The sequence below is a fragment of the Gopherus flavomarginatus genome, chromosome 6 (genome assembly GCF_025201925.1).
Source record: "Gopherus flavomarginatus isolate rGopFla2 chromosome 6, rGopFla2.mat.asm, whole genome shotgun sequence".
NCBI lineage: Eukaryota > Metazoa > Chordata > Testudines > Testudinidae > Gopherus > Gopherus flavomarginatus.
This window is the reverse complement of record NC_066622.1, coordinates 28963288-28983254: the sequence shown is the minus strand read 5'-3', so window position 1 is coordinate 28983254 and position 19967 is coordinate 28963288. Positions and strand designations below refer to the sequence as shown.

The following is a 19967-nucleotide window of genomic DNA, read 5'->3' as shown; positions in this document are numbered from 1 at the left end:
ATTTTTTGAATTTTGTTTATTTTGGTGGAAAAAAATCATGGGAGGGGAAGTTAAATGACACATAGTGGTGGACCCCCCTCAAGTCTCACTCAATCTTCTTTTCCGGTGACAAAAGTACAAAAGTGCTACTTTCTTCCATTTAAGTTAAAAAGTGAAAATTTAACTTCCCTTCAAATTTTTATATATTTTCTTTCCCCCACTTTCTGGGGTATTACTATTTTTTTTTAAGTGGGCATTTTCTCACAATTCTGAAACAATTTAGGGATTTTCCCTGATAAATCTCAATTTGAAAAAAGGAAATTTTTGTCAAAACCAACATTCCCTCAGCCTCCACCCCACACATTTTTATTAAATCCCATTTTTACATCAGAAAATTTTCAGCAAGCTCTAGCCAACTCATGAGTGCCTTGTTTTATATTCTTCAACACTGGGTGGCTTGCTTATAATATAGAAAAGACAAATGACAATTCATGGCATAGACTCTTAAGCAAATTAAAATGGATTTCATTTTCATTAGACAGGAATTATAGTACATTTAAATATAAAAGTACATTATGACAGGTGAAAAAGCTCAAGTTTTAGTATTTACAGGAGACCCATCAGACTGTGGGAAACTGAATGAAAAAGATCCTTCAGGAAGACTGGGTTACCGCACAGTAATCTCAGACTGTTAGCGTAACAGAGATTTATTATCCAGGATCTTGACATTTACCTGCACAAGTTGTTGTTTCAACTTCTGGATTTCTGATATATTTAGCTCGCTCAGAAGATCTGAGACCAGGCTTGGGGCTGGAGGGAAGCTGTCATTTTTCTTGGGAGTGGATGTATTATTCTTGCCATTGCTAATTTTGCTGAGGCAGTTCTGTTCAAAGCCATTCATGATTTCATCGTTATTGGGCTCTGTGGTTTCATCGCTGAACTTCAGTCCATCCAAAGAGATGTTCAGGTGGCTGGTGTACATAGAGTCATTGATGTTCATGTAATGAGAGAGCTCCTTACGAAGGTTGTTCTTCTGCTCACGCTCGGTTTTCAGGGTCTCTAAGGCCTCCTCAAGTTGGCGTTCTGAGATCTCTTTCAACCGTATAGCATCTTCCAGCTGGCTGTTGAGAAATTCTGTTTCCTCTTCAAGCCTTTTGATTTCATGTTTTAGGCCTTCAAACTCCACCTAGAGAGCATAGGATAAAACACTATCACTAAAATGCCTGACTGTAAGAGCTCACAAAGCAATTTCAGAACACTTCACTGATGTATATTTTATTTAGTTAACTGTGGTGGAGGGGGAATAATTTTTAGATTCTGGACTCTAGTTCCTGCACCACCACTATAGACATCATACCTTTAATCTACGTTTGAGACTGCATGCAATAAACATTTTCGGAGCAAACTGTTAAATGATGTTGATCTACTCCAAATTAATTAGAATAATTACGATTTGCACCATGTTGTAAAGAGGCAGCACCCAACTGTTTCCCCTAGCATATAATCCCAACTATCTGTTTGATCAGTAAATCCATGTGCCAAATTTCACACACACTCAACCCTCAACATATTTAAAACCAAAGATTTAAAAGCTGTGAGCCTGATTCACTATGTGTAACTCCATTGAAATGGCCTGTTTAAAATTGTTGTGATGCAGTGATGAAGGACCCTGTAATTCTAAATGTATGCAAAATGCATTATTACTAAGCACAGACTAGGACGTCTTCAAATCAAACCTATACTGACAATACAATATGAAATCTGACTGTATTACCACAGTTTGCTCATCTGCACAATGATGAGAAAACTATCTGTTGAGCATTGGTTTTGTAACCTTAATTAATGTTTGTTCAGCTCTTTGGATTCCTTGGAAGAGAAAAGAGTGGCAGAAGTGCAAAGTACTGTATTATCTTATTTATTTTTGTCAGTGAGAAAAAAGGGATTTTTAAACAGTAATATTCTCCCAGTGTGATATAGCTGAACCAGAACTGACTCATGACTTAAGACATGCACTCTTTATGTTAATTCTGCTTTGCAAATGAAGATCTGGGAAACTTGAGGGTTTCTTTTGGTTGTCTCAATAGATTAATTAAAAACTAATAACATTCAGTGGATTGGATTATGGGATGGAGAAAGGCAAAAAAAAAATCCAAATGTCATTAATAGAAAATTACTTACTTTAGTTCTAAATATACCCACCAAACTGGTACATTTAGGACGTAATTCACATTATTAAAGGATCCAGGACACAAAATGATAACCAGCAATTGCTGGAAACAGCCATCTATCAAACGCTGCCTGACAAAGTTGGCTGAGGCTCAAAGTCAGCATTAGTGAGTTTAATTGGCTTTGGGTATAAAGATTTAAATAGCTAGGCAATTTCACTTGCTTCCCTCTACAGGGCCAAAGTGAAATCCTGCTGGCCAGAGGGGAAAAAGAAAAACAAGAAGAGAGGACAACATTGTTCTGGTTTCAGAGTAGCAGCTGTGTTAGTCTGTATCCGCAAAAAGAACAGAGTACTTGTGGCACTTTAGAGACTAACTGCATGCATCCGATGCAGTGGGTTTCAGCCCACGAAAGCTTATGCTCAAATAAATGTATGTGTCTCTAAGGTGCTACAAGTACTCTTGTTCTTTTTATTGTTTGTTCTGTTTCCCAGTTATTTTCTTGAGGACCTACTATGGCTGCAAATGCAGTGTGTACAAATAGGCCAGTTTCTCAGCTGAAGATTCTCCAGTCTCCCTTACCAATGTATTCAGTGAGGGGGAAACTCATAAGTAAGAGTGCTTTGTAGTAGTTGGAATTCATCTGCCTCAATCAAACCATGTCTCCTCAATGTGTGATGTTTGGGGGACAGTCCTGGCCCACCCTCAACTCCCCCTACATGCTGGCCTATTTGGAGCTGACATGGAGTTCTCGTCTAAGCACACAGGTGGTGTGGAGGCCCAGTTGTATGGCCAGTCCACCCCAAAGAGCTTGTGCAGATCCTGCTGCATCCCAGGACGAATTTCACCTTGACATGTTTAGAGGTGCACGTAACACCTCACAACAACTAGTTGTGAAAGTGCCTTCTGCTGAACAGTCCCTTGGGGGGACGGGAGGGGAAAGAAATTAAAATGAAGGTTAAAAACAAATCCCAGTAAGTTTTAATTTCATGTTTTCTATATTCTAAGGCAGGCACAGCTACATTTTTTCCCCCCAAGTGCTTCTTAACTCAGCAACATTGCAGTATTTTCTAAAGCTTCCCAAACTACGATGCTGCATGTGGGTTTATAAAATTAAATTGACAGGATCTGGGGGGCGGGAAGGGGGAGAGAGAATGATTAGACATCAGTAGATAACTATTTCATTTGTATACAGCTGAGAGACACAATACAAACAATTTCAATCTAACTACTGTCAGAAATAGTAACACAAGAAAATTCTAAACTCATTACAAATATGTAATTACCTTTCCTGAGAATCTGCAGATGATTAGAACTGTACAATAAAATATTACTTCGTTTTGCAGCATGTGCATCACACAAGTGTCTGACAATGCAAAGCAATTATGGCAGTGTTCAAAGTATTAAAATGGGGAGTCAGAGAAGACAGAACATTAAGAGAGCAACAGAAGTAGCAAGCACCAACATGAAGAACTGTCCAAAAAATATATTAATTACAGGTGAGACTGGCTGACATATTTTAAAAGGGGATGAAGAATCAATGCTGCAAGGAGACAACTCCTAATAGCTGATGTAGCAGGGGATCAGGCTCCAACAGAGGAAAAGAGGGAATGAGAGGACTTAAGGGAGACCAACAAAGAACTAGAAAAAGGGAATGACCAAGTGGGGGTATAGGCAGAGAAGAGATGAAGGTACTGTCATGAAGAACTTTCAGTACAAGAGGATTGATTTTACAGTGGACAGAAAGCCAGAAGTGACCTTTTGAGGGTGGGGAGATGTGGCTGCACATGTGCTAACAGGCACGGAGGCAGGTTTTAGCATGATGAGCACACAGGAGCAGCCTGGAGCCACGCTGATGATTTCCATACTTGCCTGGTTTTGCTTGAGGACAGACACTTGTTTCTGAAGGCAGATGTTCTCCTCCTCGAGTTCAGTGTAGTCTTGCAGCAAACGAGCTTCTCTGAATTTATATTCCTTGATGTCATCTCGCAAGCGGGCTCTCTGGGTCTCCACATTCTGATTGAGCTGCGAAAGAAGCACCAAAAATGTGTGTCTATATTAACTATCTAAAACTATCACTATATGAACAACAATACTTCAATTTTAAATTAAACTATGCATACATCCTCGTTATTTAATGAGACTAACCTGAACCTATTTTTTTTCATTCTGAGCTGAAGCCTCAGGGAATTAAGTACTTTACACAATAATTAATGATGACATACTTCCTTATGTTACGGGGGACTACCTCTCCCTCATGTGAAGTAACATAACAGAGAAAGCAACACTATGGGCTTGCCTACACTACCGCGCGGGGGCGATCTAAGATATGTAATTTCAGCTATGTGAACAGTATCGCTGAAGTCGACGTACTTACATCTATTTACCATGGTATCTTCACTGTGGTAAGTCGACAGCTGACGCTCTCCTGTCGACTCCACTTACGCTCCTCGTTCTGGTGGAGTGCCGGAGTTGACGGGAGAGTGCTCAGTGGTCGATTTATCACGTCTATACTAGATGTGATAAAGTAACCCCCCACTAGATCGATTGCTGCCTGCCGTTCCAGTGGATAGTGTAGACAAGCCTTAATAGAAGAGCTCTCACTCATAGGCTGTGAGCAACGGGGCAAAATCTTCGTGCTTGGGATTCTAATGTTACTCACCTCAATCCATCTTTAGGCATTTAAATGAAAAGGGCTTTTTAAGAGCGTAAATACAGATTGAGGTGTTTAGATTTAGGGAACCCACATTTGAATACTGGGCCTCATTGCTTATGCCCCCACCAGAACTTTAGCCCATCCCCAGCGCTGAGAATGCAGCGCCATAATTTAGGGATATTGCATGGTTAGAATTAGGAGAGGTGCATCCTTTGGATGAGACATGGAACTGAAGATCTGCACAGCTCTGATGAACGCCAATATGTCAATCAAGAAGACTAAGACAGCCTGGTGAGTTGGCCAATATTCCCTCTCTCGGTAATAGCCCAAGATTGTACAAGACATTGCTGAGCAAATCCTATGTCTTCGTACACAGTCACCACATCCATCCAACTCATCCCTGGAAAGCACTTCGGGATATACAAGTACAAAAACCAATATAATGACCCAAGTTATAGTCACATGACATATATATGCAGACACTCAAATAAATGTTGAGCTAGCACAAATTCCATTTGTTCAGATGCCTTACTCTACTTCGCCAGATTTTCTTCCCCCCACACAATATTTTTTCCTTTAAGCTACACTGAACTATAACCATGAAAAATATACTTTAAATGTTAGCAAAAATATTTTCAGAGGAAAAAAGGTTTAAAAAAAATTCAGCCATAAAAGAGCAGCCAAGTATTTTGCAGCTGTACACTTGATAAGAGTGAAGATAATAGCTTTTCAAACAATTACGAAAAAGCTAAAAATAAAAGGAGAGGGATTGTCTATTATTAATTCAATAACTTAGACTATTGCATCTTGTTTCTGCTATCCTCAATCCAGCAGCCTAGCCAAAATACAAAAGTGCCTCATTCTTTCCAAAGAAAACTAGTAAAGAGAGCTACTTTGGATTCTTTTAGCATAATGTTATACTACTGGTTGTTAGAAACCAGATCAACACTGCTTGCAAATTCATCAAAACAGTGTGTGCAAATCAGCAGCCTCTTCAACCGAGATGCATAGCACAGATGTCAAATAGGCATTTACCGAAAGACATAACACACAGAAAATGGATGTATTGCAGGAGGGATGCCAGGAGCAGAGTCTGTTGTGTTTTCAGGACATATGTGGAGTTGAGTTACCTGGAACTACAAACTCAATAAAGTTAACATGAGCTCCCTCCCACCTCAGGTAGAGATTCAACTGTGTAAAATTAGTCTATTTACTTTTAGCAGACAAGAAAAAAAACAGTATCCCTAGCACAGTGGGAGGCTAAATTAAAATAGCCTGTTTTAGCCGATTGCTAAAACCAACACTAAAATGCAATCAACAATGCAAATGAGAGGTCATTGCATCCCGTATTCCAGGGCATGCATCACAGCTCTACAACAGAGCCATTAATGGCTTCCATACGATGAAGTTTCAAGAGATAATTTGTACTTTAACTACAGCAGTGAAGGAATCAGAGATTTTGAGTCTCAGAGGTTTGCGGGATCCTTCCCCCCCCCCTTTCGATTCATGTGCATTTTTCTCTGAGTTCACGGTTTTGGTGCAAAATTGAAATTTGGGCTTGGGCTCAACCGATAGATTCATGAAATGTCTAACAAACCTTAGCTGAGTAAAATTCATAGCTTGTACTGAAAACCCCCAAACCAGGCAAATCTGCAGTTTTGAATCTAAAGTTGCAAGTAGCCCAGTTAATATTTTGTGCTTTTGTAATGCCTTTCGTAAGAGATCCTAAAAGCACTTTGCAAACATTAATGAATCAACCTTCACAACACTTTTGCAGGTAATATTTCCCCCCATTTTACAAAGGGGTACTGGTTAGAACAGACACACACCCGAGCCGTTGTGAAGCAGAGGGGCATTTAAAGTAAATATAGTATTCTAAAGAGCCAAAAGTTATAGGCAGGCATGAAAGCATGTCAGAACTCCCTCCCCTGCTCAAGTGCCAGATCCCAGCAGGAAAGAAGAATCTGCAGCCAAATAATTCAAGCAATTAAAAATCTAAAATCCTAAAAGTTCTCCTGGGTCAGACTCATCTCTAGGTCAGATTCATCTCCGAGTTTATATCTAATTACGAGCCTGTTCTTGTAATCTTTACCCAGGTGAAGTCCCTCTGAAGTCAATGGTACCTCTCATGTGAGTGAACTACTCTCCCCCACCATCAAACTATTCTCAAAGTAAGATACTCCGAAATGTGTTCATTTTATTTGAAAAATAAAGGTGACACTCCTCTTCAGTACTCTAATTACCCCACCTCTCACAGGAGTTTAAACCAAGTTGTATGTGTGGAGTAGAGGTGGACTTCACATTCACAGTTAGTAATCGGACAAGTTTAGTTTCTTTTGCTGTGTGAGTTTTTCTGTGACAGGCTATGATTTTTTTAAGCTAAATTGCTACTTGCAATGGTTGGGTGAATCATCCACATGAACAAAATTTCAGCAAACTTTATGGATTGTTCATGAAGCCCACTAATAGCATTCAGAGTGTTTGACTGGTCACCTTAGTCACACAGCATTGCTTCTGTTCCTTGGTTGGATGACCTAAACTTTGCAAACAGGAGGGCCTGGAGAAAGCATTGGAGTGGTTATTTAAGATTGGGGCAGGGAGCATTTTAAGGAGATTCAGACAGAGCAGCAGATGTAAGCAGGACTAAGAAATCATTTAAAAATCTTTTCCTGTCCTGTTCTTCATAAGAAAGAGCATTGTCTGTGGAGATGTACAAGAAGCCCAGATTTTAAAATAGCTTGCTTCCTTCCTGAGCACGGAAGAAAGATATATAACCCTGATTTATTGGCTGTCTACGGACTGTACATTCCATTTGTTCCTGTCACACTTACACCAAGCCGCTCTATAAGTTGCTAGTTGCAGAGGTTATAGCTAGGTCCCTGGCTGTCTCATATAGTTGCCCAACTGCCAAGGCTTGGAAATCTGGGGTCTGCTGTTTATTTCCCCCGTTCCATATATAAAACACTGTATTATATCCACCAAGTGCATGAAGCGAATCCATCCTGGTCTCCATCCCAAAGGAAATTACACTGCACACGTTCACACAATTAATGGCTGTGGCAAATGATTGCTTACAGTACAGAAGACAACCTAGTGTTATGTGCCTATCAGCATGCAAGAGCTCCCTCTCCTACTAAACTAAGAAATGTTTTGTGTAGCAGAGAATATTCCTATCTCATTCTACACAGCAGAGGATATTCATCAAATTGAATATATCCTAAAATGTATCTGTTCATTCAAAAGCACACAGACCTTTTCTCTGACCTGTGTATCAACCCACCCGTTAGAATATTTGTCAGTGGAATTTCTTCCTCTTAATTTCCCCCTCGATAAGTTGCTGCAGGGATCCCCATCTTACAGCACAGATATTAGTTAGAGCTATTAGAAACAGTAGATATTTTCTTGGCAACAAACTAGGCAGGCCAATTCCACATTATCCCTTTTATGCCAGGCTACAATTGTTTTACTTGGTGAACCTAGAGGCCTATTCCCCATCACTGACACCAATTTCTCTATCTGCATACAAGATAAACTGGAAAAATATTAAATTCAAATAGACTTTTACTTTTATTTTCCTTTATGTGGGAGACAAATGGCACTAAACACTAGGGAATAACCTCTCTAATTTAGAGGAAAACAGCCACACAGTGAGGGCAAATTTGTGGCCCTACTGAAGTCAATGGGATTAGAAACAAAGAAAACACGTAATTCCGAACTTTACAAACAGGTGAATCTCTTTTCTGTTTCTCTTAGGGTATGTCTTCACTGCAGAGTTAACTTGGGTGATAGACACCTGGGTCTGGGCACTCAGGTTAGCCTAGTCTGGGTATGAGTCACTGCAGAGCCATATCCCAGTTACCGTGACATCATTGGTGCCGTGCTCACCCCTATGTGTGGCTAGGACTTCTGGGGAAATCTCCCATGGTTCTTTGGGCCACAGTAAGCTAAGCTGCTCTATGATTCTTTCCTAGTGAATTGAGGGAGAACTAGTTTGTCCTTGCGGGCACACGGGTGGAATTGTGGGAAGATATTGCAGGACCATCAGTTCCAGTTCTCGAGTGATTTAGTCTGTATCCTTCCTGCAAAGAAAGTGATCACCAACCTGAGTGAAAGTGGCACCCAGGGTTTAGCTTACAGCCCAGCTGGGCCAGCTGAACTGGATTGAAATACCACTAAATTTGGCTGAGATGGTTTTGTGTGTGGATCGAAAGAGGGCTGGGGCAACACACAGGAGCCTGAGCTAACTCTATAGTGAAGACATATCCTCAGTGGGTCTGACTTGGGCTCCTGGGGGCTTTGATAATGTCAAGAATAGAGTCAGAAGGTTTACAAGGGCAGTTATTTTACAGATATAACTTCAAAGTCACCTATTGATCAGCTTCAACTCAGTTTCTTACGTGTCATCCTTCAAAAATACAACCCTCCTGCACGACAGCACTGGACACAAAGAAAGCAAGCTTTGGTAGATTAATAGTTAAGATGGGGTCAATCAGGCCAGCCTGGAGCTGTTAATTATAGGTTTATACTTAAAACAAGGTAGGAAATAGTTCATTTGAAATTATAACAACATCCAGCTGGGATGGGTTGATGAAACAGGGTGGCTTGCCACTTAACGGCTGGAGGCCTGGGGTCATCCAACCCTGATGACCGTGGGAGCCATCTGTGCCACATTAAACCACTCTGATGGGGCTTGATGAAAGGCAGCTGATTCCCCTATAAAGAGCAGCAGGAAGGTGGGGGGGGGGACACAAAACAACTGATTGTCTCCTAGGGGAGTGCAAAGAGTACGTGGGGGGCATTTATATAAAAACTTAGAGGCCTTAAAATATCAAAGTTTTTGCTGCAACACATACTAAAAGAGTTAGGAAAACGGGGCCCTATTTAAAAGAAAAAAAAAAAGCAATATTGCAATTCTTTAAGACTACTGGGAAAGACGAAAGACTTCAGGTTTTTGAATTATCAATGGTGCCCTGTGTTTGACAGCAACAGACTCAGGAACTGAGTCTGCTTTGCCCTAAAATACAAGAAGGGGGAGAGAGGAGAAGCTCACGAAGCTGTGGCAGAGACTGCAGAGACTGAAAAACTGTGCAGGGAATATGCTGCAGGAAAGGCTCTGAGACCAGGCGTATTGCCTCTGCTTAGAAGGCTGGGAGCATCCTGCTCAGGCAGGAGGAAGACCCTGGCACCAGCAGAGTTTGGAAGTCAGAGATGAAGGCTGAGCTCCAGACAGGTAAAGCCTGGAAGAGGTAACTGACTCGGGAACCAGTTATGGGAAGAAAGCATTGGTGATGCATTGGGGTGGGGGTGGGGGAGGAAAGCGACAGGCACGTGGGTCTCATACCTCCCGGAGATTTCTGCCAGACTTGGAGTCAGTCTGAAGGGATGTGCCTGGGAAAGGCACCAGCAGCTAGTGCTCCCACTGAGCCCCACTAGGTGATGCCCAGAGCAGAGAGGCAGGTGAGAACAGGTTAAAGCAGGTAAAATATAACAAGTGAGTCAAAGTTTGTAAGTCCAAAATGATAGAGATGCAATAATCTGCAGTTTCCCAAAAGTCTGTCAGGGCTACCCAGAATAACTCTGGGAATCTGTCTTCTCGTTCAATTATTTTACTCTGTTAGAATCCAAACAGTCCAGAGATGAAGGATTTTCCTTTGAATCAGTATTTACAGCTTCTTCTTTGGACAACAAACTGGTAAATGCGTTTACACACACAGTGGCCACTTGCTTTGAATTTAGTATTTCCTGTTACAGACCTTAAGTCCCTTATTAGCATTTCACAAAATTCCTCTGAGTAATTTAGTTACAAACATTTGCATTTGTGCATAACCCTGTAATAGCAAATAGGGTATACAACTAGTTTTCATGAATTGAACACCTGAATACATTCTCATACTAGCACACATTTTAATGTAGGGTTATCTAAACAAATTATAGGGGTATACGCAATGTAAGTGCAATGTAATAGACAAAAAAAAAAAAAGCAACAACAACAAAACCCAGAGTGTGGCTCAGCCCTCTAATCATGATTGGCATTACATCCATTTTTGGCTGATGAAAACACAAAAAGGAGTTAACAAAATCAGTGACCTAGAAGGTAAAAAAAAAAAAGAAAAAAAGAAAAAAAAATCAGCTGTCTGTTACTCCCAGGGTTATCAGGATGTAACCAATTCAGTCTACCTAGCAGGCAAGTTTATAAATATATTCACTGTGTAGGTGCCTGAGAATCCTAATTAGCAAAAATACTACTACCCTAAAGGCAGGTAATCTTTGAAATACAACACAACAATTTACTTAAACTAATTCCATCCACCCACACATTAAAACAAACCCACAATAAGATGCCTAGGATTGAAAGTCTGGGCAAGGGATCTTAGAGCTGACATCCCCCAAAAGCATTGTCCAAAATATGAAAGTAATGTAATCGGACAGCAAGAATTCAATCTTTGTTCTTTGTGTTGATTGAGATGTCTTGACCACTGTTAGATATGGCTGATATTGCAGATGAAGCCCATGTGAATACACATTCTGTCACGTCAACATTGAAGGCTTATTAGGGCAAGATCTGCTTATTTTTAGGTCAGATTCAGTTCTCCCACTGTGGTAAACTGGCTCCGAGCATACCTCACATGTCACTCTTATAAGTTTGCTCTCTCATTTTCAGATCGTCCCAGTTGCCATAGCAGATTAATATCCTGAAAAAAAATATTCCGGTTCTATATTTGGTATTTCATGTAAGAAAAATATTTTTGGACATAACCAGTAATGTTCTCATTCTCAAGTCTTCAGCCTCTCCCAGTTTCACAGCATCACTAGTGGAGAGTGCATAAAGAGATTGCAAGGGACTGTGCTTTTTTTTTTTAATCATTGTACAGCAGCTAGAAATAAATACATACATACATACATACATCTCCTAGCCGTTGCATTAAAAATCAGCATGAAAACTAGGAAGCCCATTCTACCTGGCTCAGTGCAGCAGGCCTTGTCATAAGTTTCCAAAAGTTGATGAGGTGGTAAATACAGATTAGTGTTTCTATTTTTTTAAGTGAAAAAAGGTAAAAACAAATTCTGCCATGTGCCTCTATAAAAATCATTTCACACCATGCATGATCAGGCAGGCTTGAAGCGTGAACCTTCAGCACTGCTGCAGCACAGATGGCTTGAGCGACAGGACTAACTATACTACCTGCAAGCAGAAGGGTTTTATCCCAAAGGTGGGAGATGGGCTGCTGAGCCCATGGACTGTGTCCATAGGTGGTTGAGGAGATTCTGGTCATTTCTCCCCCCTTTCTCCAGAGGTTGGAGGAACATTTCTGAATTTTTACAGTTTTGGGTTTTGTTCTTAATAGCATTTTCCACCACAAAGTCTCCAAAATGATTTCCAGCTGTAGTAGGTAGATATTTAGATACTGTACTTGCATATTAGGGGGGCTCGGGAGGGCAAAGATAACTTAGTGACATTTGCCCCATCCTTCCCATCCTTACTGGCACAAAATCTTACCTCAGACAGAGGTGAAGATCTAGCCATGTTTTATTGTGTGTGGGGGTGGGAGGGTGTGTGCGCGCGTATGCGCGCACACAACATGGTATTTTGGTGGCAAAGTCAACCACTCCAAAGTTAGGAAAAACCAGGTTTATGGGTTCCTGTGCAACCTTATTTTGGCTCTCTTGTGTGTATACATTCCGACACCATCTTTAATTACACACATGTATAGGTATACAAAATATATACAATATAAAGACCTCAGAAATGAAGCTATCTTTGGGGTGAAGACTGGCAAGCAAATGACATACAAGACTGTACAGCAATGACCTGTGCTCTTCCAGGTCCACAGCAGTCAGGATGGCAGTTTAGATTTTATATGTACTGCACGGTGCTTGATTTATCTATAGCTCAAGGTGATCATCCCCTGTTATAAATGTATTCTGTATAAATGTATTTCTAGCTATAACTAACTCATGGATCCGTTGCTAATCCCATTTAGCTATTCAGGCTACTATACCTGTAACATACACTATTCGTGATCTCCTGTGTTTTCTTTACGTTCTGTTCATTGTTTCCTTTTCTAGTGCTATAGGATTCAAACAAATCAAGCATCTTCACCACTGTTTTCTTACCACATTCCCTCCCCCTGATACTCCATATAAATATTATGTAAACATAATGCACAAATAGAAAATAATACCAAAAATAATACTGAATTTGTTCAACTATTTTCCTTTAAATTTTGCAGGGAGCATTATTCATAAATGTTTAGTAAATAAATATTTATTCATGTGCCTTTATTTATGAACACACATCAGTATATCTTGCATCCCACAAAAGTGAGTCCATGAAATAACTGAAATGGACATTCTACAAGAACAGGATGTTCCACTAATTGTAAAGGCACTAAGTAAAAATCTACAGAGAAGCCACAATTTATAGCAGGGGTAGGCAACCTATGGCACGCGTGCCAAAGGCGGCAAGCAAGCTGATTTTCAGTGGCACTCACGCTGTCCAGGTACTGGTCACCGGTCTGGGGGGCTCTGCACTTTAATTTAATTTTAAAAAACCTTGTTTACTTTACATACAACAATAGTTTAGTTATATATTATAGACTTATAGAAAGAGACCTTCTAAAAACATTAAAATGTATTACCCCATATCTAGTAGCTTGGTTGATCCATAGGCATATTAGCACAAATGCTCTCGAAAGTACCATACAGTTTAAAAGTTTAATTCAAAGGAAGTATCAGAGGGGTAGCCGTGTTAGTCTGGATCTGTAAAAGCAGCAAAGAATCCTGTGGCACCTTACAGACTAACAGACGTTTTGGAGCATGAGCTTTCGTGGGTGAATACCCACTTCTTCAGATGCATGTAGTGGAAATTTCCAGGGGCAGGTATATATATGCTAGCAAGCAAGCTAGAGATAACGAGGTCAGTTCAGTCAGGGAGGATGAGGCCCTGTTCTAGCAGTTGAGGTGTGAAAACCAAGAGAGGAGAAACAGGTTCTGTAGTTGGCAAGCCATTCACAGTCTTTGTTCAATCCTGAGCTGATGGTGTCAAATTTGCAGATGAACTGAAGCTCAGCAGTTTCTCTTTGAAGTCTGGTCCTGAAGTTTTTTTGCTGCAAGATGGCCACCTTAAGGTCTGCTATAGTGTGGCCAGGGAGGTTGAAGTGTTCTCCTACAGGTTTTTGTAGCAAAGGAAAATGTAGCAAAAGTCATGTCCAAATAATAGCAGCAGAAAGTGTTATAGTCATACCTGATGAGAACAGTGATCACAGTACATTTTACAATGTTTTTATCAATGGGTGTTTGCAGTCTGAACAAGTTAACTGGAGGAGAAATATAAAGTGGACATTATGCCAACTGGATAATTAATATAACAGGCATGTGCTCCTGTTGAAGTCAGGGACTGCAAGTGGGATTGGTCAGTCTTCTCAGAAGCTGCTAGGTTTTTAAGACCAGGTATGATAGGAAACAGAAGGAAGACAAAAATATAAAAGAAGGTTGCAGATCACAGATTTTAAGCACAGAGTGTCACTAGCACTCAATACACCAGAGAGGAGCAGAGTTCTTCATGCTCCCTAGTCCTCCCACACACCAGCAGTGTACATGGTACATTAGGCAGGACTCAAGCTGCTTAAGTGGAAAGACTGCTACTTTTAAAAACAAAATTAAAAATGCCACATGTAGGAAGGCAGAGGTCACTTGGGGAGTTACATTACAACACCCCTTTTTGATCCTGCATTTGATACAAGCCTTCATGTGTTAATGCTGCTCTTTCTTACTAACACTATGTTCACTTCATCAATGAGTTTAGCACTACTAGAAACACAGTGGGTCTTAAATTACACGTTAAGTTTCCATTCAAACTTTAATGTCATTTCATTGGGGAAGAGGGGAGAATTGAGAAAAGAAAAAAAAAAAAAAAAGGTATATTATATCCAGGTCAAAGCCTCACTTCCATGCCATCTCATTAAAACATCACCTCTTTAAAGAAAGTATTATCTGTTCCTTTAACAATGAAATATGCGTAAGGTGCCTGGCTCAGCAGTTAGCTCTTAGCACAACAGGCTACCATACGGGAAGTCTGAACTAGAGGCAGCTTCCACCGGAGGGGTGTCATCCTTCTGGATTAGCAAAGGCTGGGAGTTCTACAAATGCACCTCCCCCAGCCTCTAACAGAAGAACCAGCACCTACTGTGATATCCTGTGGATATTCTGCAAGTGGTGTTAAAAGAAGACCTAAGTGAATGTTTCATGACGCAACCCAAATCTCACCCATCTTTAGGTTTTGCTACAAATCCTAAAGTCATGCCAGATTTACTGAGATTCATGAACCTGGAGCCAACTCCTGCGTGACCCTGGATCAACTTCTGGTTTCTAGTGGAAACCACACCAAAAGGTTTGCACAATACCTCTGAGAACTGAAGAGCTCTAACAAATGCAATCTGGCCAGTCTTCCTGGGACAGACAGGATGGGTTCTAAGACACAAGAACCCTACAGGAGGGAAATAAAAGATGGGAAGGGGGAGGAAGAGAGAAAGTCCTCTGAGCTCCAAGAGGGGTGGTGTGCATTATCTTTCTTCCCCCTCCTGAACCCCCCAGAAGGTGGGGGACATAGCTGGGGATAACCATTCCTCATATCTTTTACCATGTCTAATATATAGCTCTGCTACCTTTAAAATATTTTAACAGCAGCCATGCAGCTGAATCGCAACGTTAGGGGTGAATGTGAATTACTGTCGGGTTTCTTCCCTGTTCCCCCTGTGTCCAAACATCTATTCCATGGAGAGTAACAAATACATTCATTATCATAGCTGCTAATCTCTCAAATTTTTAAACCTGTTACTTCCAAGGTGGTGTGTCTGGTTTACCTGCATAGCTCCAAATTTTAGTCACAGTTTATAAACTCTTCAAATAAATAGCTTTTGTGACACTGTAACATTAAAGAGAGGTTTATTGCAACAGTGGAGAACAAAAATGTACACCATCATGGATTTCTGTTACGTGCAACATTATAGCTTCACTTAATTAAAAAGCGCCAAGAGCAGTAACCCCATAGACATTTAAATATTCTACAATTTCTTAATCAGCACAAAGCCTTGCTATAATACGGATACTTGATTAGCAACTATTACTTAATACACAGTTTGCTAATTAACACTTCAGATTTTTGAACCAATCAAAGACCCAAGTTTCAAAGCACAACCCCAAACCCTTTATTTGTCAGGCTTAATAAGGAGCGTTGACATCTGTGCACATACAGCTGGGACTACAGACACATCACTGTCTGTTTTCTGTCAGTTTGTATTTGTTTGTATTCCTTGTTTGAGGATCTTGCCTTGATCAAATAATCTATGCTGTCTTCAGTCCCAAACCTAAACCAAAAATATCTGCTGTGGCATTCTTCCCACCTCACTGGTTACCACCACCCACTAAACTCCATCCTGGGTCAGTAATCTGCAGGTTTGTTAACTGTGGGGTTTTTTGGTGGGTGGGTTAGGGGTCGGGTGGTTGGCACTGGTTTGTCTACACTAATACAGCTGCACCAATGCAAAGTACTAGTATAGTTGCAGTGCACTGGTGTAAAAAGTGACTTGCACCAGTGCAGTTACATTGGTGTAAGTATACTGGTGCAAACAAGTCCTTGTTGCAGATAAGTCCTAGAAGCATAAGATTCTACATATCCGAGGAAAACCAAGCACCAGTTGTTTTCTGATTTGCTGATAATGTGGGTTTGTCACCTGCAAAATCGCTATTACGAAAATTTCATCCAGTCACTGTTCACTCATTTTCACACTTTATTAAAAGAAATGACCACATGATTTCAAATGCAGCTTTGTGTGTGTGTCCAAATTCTATACTGCCCTCCCCCACAAGGGTGGGAATTTACAAGGAAAATGCTGACCCAAGCGTAATGACAGTGGTGTGAATGGCACAGTGTGGCGCAATTATAATAATCTCTCCCTCCCCTGCACTGTACTGTTTGCTAAGAACAGCTAAACTCCAGCTGCTTTTCAAATCTGACATTTAAATGATTGGCAGCATTCCACGTCCTTCATTTTAATCAGGAAGGGGTTTAACCCTTCTTGGGCATGCTAAGGGAACAACCATCTATTTGAACATTAATGGTATTAATTCAAAGGATTTATTTGAAGGTCTTGTTTTGAGAGAGATTTTATGTCTCTGCCAACTTGGCAGTAAGGGAAGGGATGAGCGTGCTGTGGGAGCTTTATAAGAAAGACACACCTGCCTAAAAACGTGTCTTTGGAAGATCTTTGTTTGCCAAAAGACAGGCATCTGCTTGCTTCTCAGTTTGTGGTAATCAGCAATAGAAAACAATAAAGTCAGTCAATCATGGAAGCAACACACAGTAGCATGGCAAGGGAACCAAAATGAAGCACAGTTCCTGGAAGATAGCAGAGCAATACCTTAACTGTTACATGCACTTTAGTCCAATCTGCCTCACAGCAATGTTATCTTCTGCACTTATCAAAATAAATTAACACCTTATTATGAAACTAAAACCAGCATGACTTCACTTGTACATACATACATTTAAAAAAAAAAAACAAAAACCTTCACCTTGGTTTAATCTCTTACCAATAGAGTTTGTGTGAGAATCAATGACGCTCTAAACTAAACTCCATCAGCACTAGATTATGGGCCAGTTCTTTAATGTTACTTCGGCACCTCCCTCCCATTGACATCAAGCTGAAGTAAGCATCTAAACAGCATTAAAGATCAGGCCAAGATGCTGGCCAAATCAAAGCATGTAAGCCAACACAGAACACTGGGTCCAAACCACCAAAACAAAACCCCAATACAGCTGTGAACAAAAGGGAAAGAGGTGTGGACTTCAAGTTTTGTTAGAAGCGTCAAGTTAAGCCCTGGCCATTTAAACCCCATCTTGCCAGTCCACTAACCCAGACATCTCTATCCCTTACCTTTAAAGGGGCTTCCATGTGTCCTGCTGTCACCCAGTCCCTCTCCTCTGACATGTCTTCTAGCCAGCCAGCCCATTCACTGGGATCTTCGAGCAGTGCCAGATGGCCACTACCATACATCATGCATCAGTCAGGGACCAGGGTTTCCTTAGCTACAGCACAATGGGATTGTGGGGTGCCTCATCCTTTCCAGGCTCATTCATCTGGCAGAAGCAAGACTATTTCTTCTGCCACTGCTCCTCAGTGAGTGTCTTGAAAGGACTGGGACAGATACCCAAGGATTCAGTGGATAGAAAAGAAGGCAGCACAAGTTTTCTCACTAAAGGATGCACTCTCAAGTTACTCCAAAAACCTTTTAAGTGATGGGCACTCTCGGCACAGAAAATCCCAGGACAGGAGAAGCAAGCCACCTGGGCTGAAGATATTGGGGGGACGGAGGGAGAGAGTGAGGTGAGGAAAATGAGGAAATTGCAATGTTCCTATTTGCTCCTGCCTCTCCCCGCAGAGGAGCTGAATTATTAGGGGCTGATAGAGCTAATCCCAACAGTCAGCCACACAATTAGACTGTTCTAGCTTGCATCACCACCTGCTGCCACTGGGGGACTCCTAGGTGGGCTGAAGTATTTGGGCAGTAAGCAGAGGGATTGTGTATAAAACAGAGATTAGAGACTTCTTAGGGGCTAATTCAGATTAGCCCCTCCAGAGACAGGGTATGGAGTCTGTGCTCCTGCTTCTTGAGGTCAAGAAAGGGCAGAAGGGGGACAGATAGCTCAGTGGTTTGAGCATTGGCCTGCTAAACCCAGGGTTGTGAGTTCAATCCTTGAGGGGGCCACTTAGGGATCTGGGGCAAAAATCAGTACTTGGTCCTGCTCGTGTAGGCAGGGGGCTGGACTCGATGACCTTTCAGGGTCCCTTCCAGTTCTATGAGACAGGTAAGAAGGGGGCAGAATAAAGGAAGGTGGTCTTATGCTGGGGGAACTGGGTCTCACTCAGCCTGATGGTACTAGGCAAATCTCTGTTGAGGCTGAGCAGGGAGTCAGGTGAAAGCTGGAAGGGTTTGAGGGCTAATTTCTGAGTTAAGGGAAAGGAAGGGATTTGGACTCAAGGGGGAATCCAATAGGAGGGAGAGCTATCAAGCAGAAGGAAGTTTCACAGCAGCGAGATGTTGGTCAAAGGAATTTGGGGATGAGGTTCTGAACTTGCAGAGGGAAGGGCTGGCTTGGTAAGGTTGAGTGTGGAGAAATGAAAGGGGGAGAGAGAAAGTGTTAAAGCAGTAGGGAAAGAGAGACTAAGATTTGAGGGGCAGAAGACCATAGAAAGGAGAGCAAAAAAAGAAAAGGGGAGAGAACAGAGAGGGGGTCACATTGCTCCTTAATAGAGTGCTTCTTCATTTTTTTTATTGTGAAAGGGGCCTCTCTTTCTTTCCCACCTCCCCACCAACATAGTCTCCTGTGACACCCACTCTCCCACTGTCCGTATTTCAGTTTGGAAAATGTGGTCCCCCGTTTGGGAAGGGGGGAAGGTCTGATGTATGGAGGAGGTAGGGAAGAAAGCAGTGGAGGGATCTCTGCTACATGAAGCGCCACCACTTATTTTGGTCACCAGCTACCACCATGTCCCCCTTTACACTTAATAGGGAGAGGGTTTCCAGGGACTACTCAGAGGAGTTGCTTTTAGGTTTTGCATATACATACTTCAAAGTAACCTAAGTCTCCACAGGACTCAGCAGCTTTCCTGAAATCTTCAAACAACATTTAAAAGAGCTTTGAAGCACAAAGACACACAGTATGATTCACAGCTGATCAGAGGTGAAATTCTGGCCTGACTGAACTCCCACTGACAAAAGCTGGGTCCAGGATTGCACTCCAGGTGTCTATAGTGAGCATTACGTGACAAAACAGATTGCTGAGCCACTCTGATGCCTAGAATTTCCTGAATGACCTAAGTTTAGGGACATATGTCCAGATAACTGACACCCCATATCACATCCACAGAGAAACTTTTGCTTTTAGATTACATGATGGGAAACATCATTTCCAATCATGAATAGAGATCTTTTAAAAATTTACTTGATTCTGGTTTCGAAGCTCCTGGATTCACATATTTTAGATGTTACATTCCCAGTTTAAGCAGTTCATTGTTTAGACAAAAGTGCTGGCGAGAGATTAAGAAGGGAAACTGATAACTGGGCAACAAATCTGTAAAATCACTCAGCATTCAGAAGGCTTGCCT

At 41.4% G+C, this 19967-nt stretch overlaps 1 protein-coding gene across 2 annotated transcripts in view; it reads right to left on the bottom strand.

Moving 5' to 3' along the window:
- The window catches only part of BICD2 (BICD cargo adaptor 2), a 157453-nt gene that overhangs the window by 25428 nt on the left and 112058 nt on the right, over positions 1 to 19967 (bottom strand). For both annotated transcript variants that reach the window (XM_050959185.1, XM_050959186.1), the window contains exons 3-4: positions 4017 to 4169; positions 713 to 1165 (exon numbers count right to left, since the gene is read on the bottom strand). In XM_050959185.1, coding sequence (XP_050815142.1) covers positions 713 to 1165; positions 4017 to 4169 — 606 coding nt within the window. The remainder of the gene's footprint in view (positions 1 to 712; positions 1166 to 4016; positions 4170 to 19967) is intronic.